Here is a 1,582-nt window from a genome sequence, read left to right as displayed (position 1 = left end):
TCGTCTTCGTGGGCGGGGGAGTCGTTGGTGGGCGGTGGGCGTTGGACGTCGTTGGTGGTGGCCGTTGTTCATGGGCGGTGGACATCGTTTTCGTGGGCGGGGACGTCGTTTGCGGTCGCTGGACGTCCGTGGGCGGTCGTTTTCGTGGGCGCTGGTCGTCGTTGGCGTGGGGTCGTTGACGTTGGTGGGCGCTCGTTTTCGTTGGTGGGCGCTCGTGGTGGTGGGCGCTCGTGGTGGTGGGCGCTCGTTGACGTTGGTGTGGTGTGTTGGTGGGCTGTTCGTGGTGGTGGGTCCTCGTGGCCGAGCAGATACGGCGAACGACGACCGATGTCGTCGTTCGCCATCTGGTTGCCACGTCGCGACGTGGCACCTGTGGTTTGTGTTAAAAAGGAGAGTGGGTGGGGTGATTGTTCCCACTTACCTGGGCTGGGCCCTCGTCACGCGTCGTCAGCGTCAGCGTCGTCCTCGCCGTCGTTGTCGATGTCGCGGGCGGTCGTGGTTTGAAACGGTGGTGGTGGATGGTGATGGTGGTGGAAGGAAGGAAGGAACGACGTGGCAACGCTTCAGCCACAGCTGTCACGTTTGACGCGGCACGTGCCTAAAAGCGGTATATATATACCTTTAGTTTCTCATATAATAATGCCTTCATGGCTCAGTCGGCTTGAGCACTGCTTACATTCACGAGGTTGAGAGTTCAATTCCTTGAGATGCAAAAAACTATTTTACTTAAATATAGTAAGGACACTGTATTCTAATGGTATAATAGTCATTAATTCCTTCCATGGACTCCATATGGACTGCTCCATGGAATCCATGTGGATATGCCTGCATTCCATATGGAATCTGATGGAATCCATATGGAATGGTGTTGGAGTCCATATGGAATTAATCATTCCATGACCATTCCAGCATCATTCCATATGGAATCCATGATGTCCAGGGAATCAGAAACTGGCTGTGTCCTCAGCCAACATTGATTCCATGGATTCCATATGGATTATACCGGGGAAGGTAAAGACCTCGTCATGAGCACAATGCTATCAACAACAAGAATGTATTTCACCGAGGTTTTGACGCTACTGGAATTGGAGCCATTGCTTGCCTTCGACATGGCACCTTTTGTCCGGGTTCGGTGGTAGATTTTCAAAAGGGAGAAAGGTATGGAAGTTATCCTGAGGTTGAATCGTTGTTTTACCGAACAGGCAAATGAACATGGACTATGCCTTGTGCCAGGCTCTGAAGAATACCATGACCGGTGAAGAAAAAAGGGTTATTTTTGTCTATGACATCAACTGCCAGTATATGGTGAATTTGATGGCTCGGATAAAACGTGGTGCGAAACACCTCTGGATCAGACCAGACTTGTTATTGGTAGCCGGGATCGGCTTATTCCATGTCCATGGCCATCAAGAAATATGCTTTCCACGATTTGCCCCAACATTCATCCCCGGGGCCGGTCAAACAGATGGAGAGATATTGGAGACTTTGTGGGCTGTTCTCAACGAGGTCGGTCGCACCACCCGGACAATGACTTTGGCCCATAGATCGGAGGTGTTGGATGCTCACATGCTGGATAATAACT

At 51.3% G+C, this 1,582-nt stretch overlaps 1 protein-coding gene across 1 annotated transcript; it reads right to left on the bottom strand.

Moving 5' to 3' along the window:
• Nucleotides 1–68: 68 nt before the first annotated feature.
• On the bottom strand, nucleotides 69–649 carry LACBIDRAFT_326424 (uncharacterized protein; the record flags this gene model as incomplete). The annotated part of the gene is made up of 3 exons (XM_001880124.1): nucleotides 69–344; nucleotides 422–598; nucleotides 620–649. 3 exons carry the CDS (start codon nucleotides 647–649, stop codon nucleotides 69–71), a joined length of 483 nt encoding a protein of 160 aa, XP_001880159.1.
• Between the last annotated feature and the right edge of the window lie 933 nt (nucleotides 650–1,582).

The sequence above is a fragment of the Laccaria bicolor genome, genomic scaffold, assembly GCF_000143565.1.
Source record: "Laccaria bicolor S238N-H82 LACBIscaffold_10 genomic scaffold, whole genome shotgun sequence".
Classification (NCBI taxonomy): Eukaryota; Fungi; Basidiomycota; class Agaricomycetes; order Agaricales; family Hydnangiaceae; genus Laccaria; species Laccaria bicolor.
The sequence above is the reverse complement of the archived record's forward strand: the minus strand, read 5'-3'. Positions and strand labels throughout refer to the sequence as shown.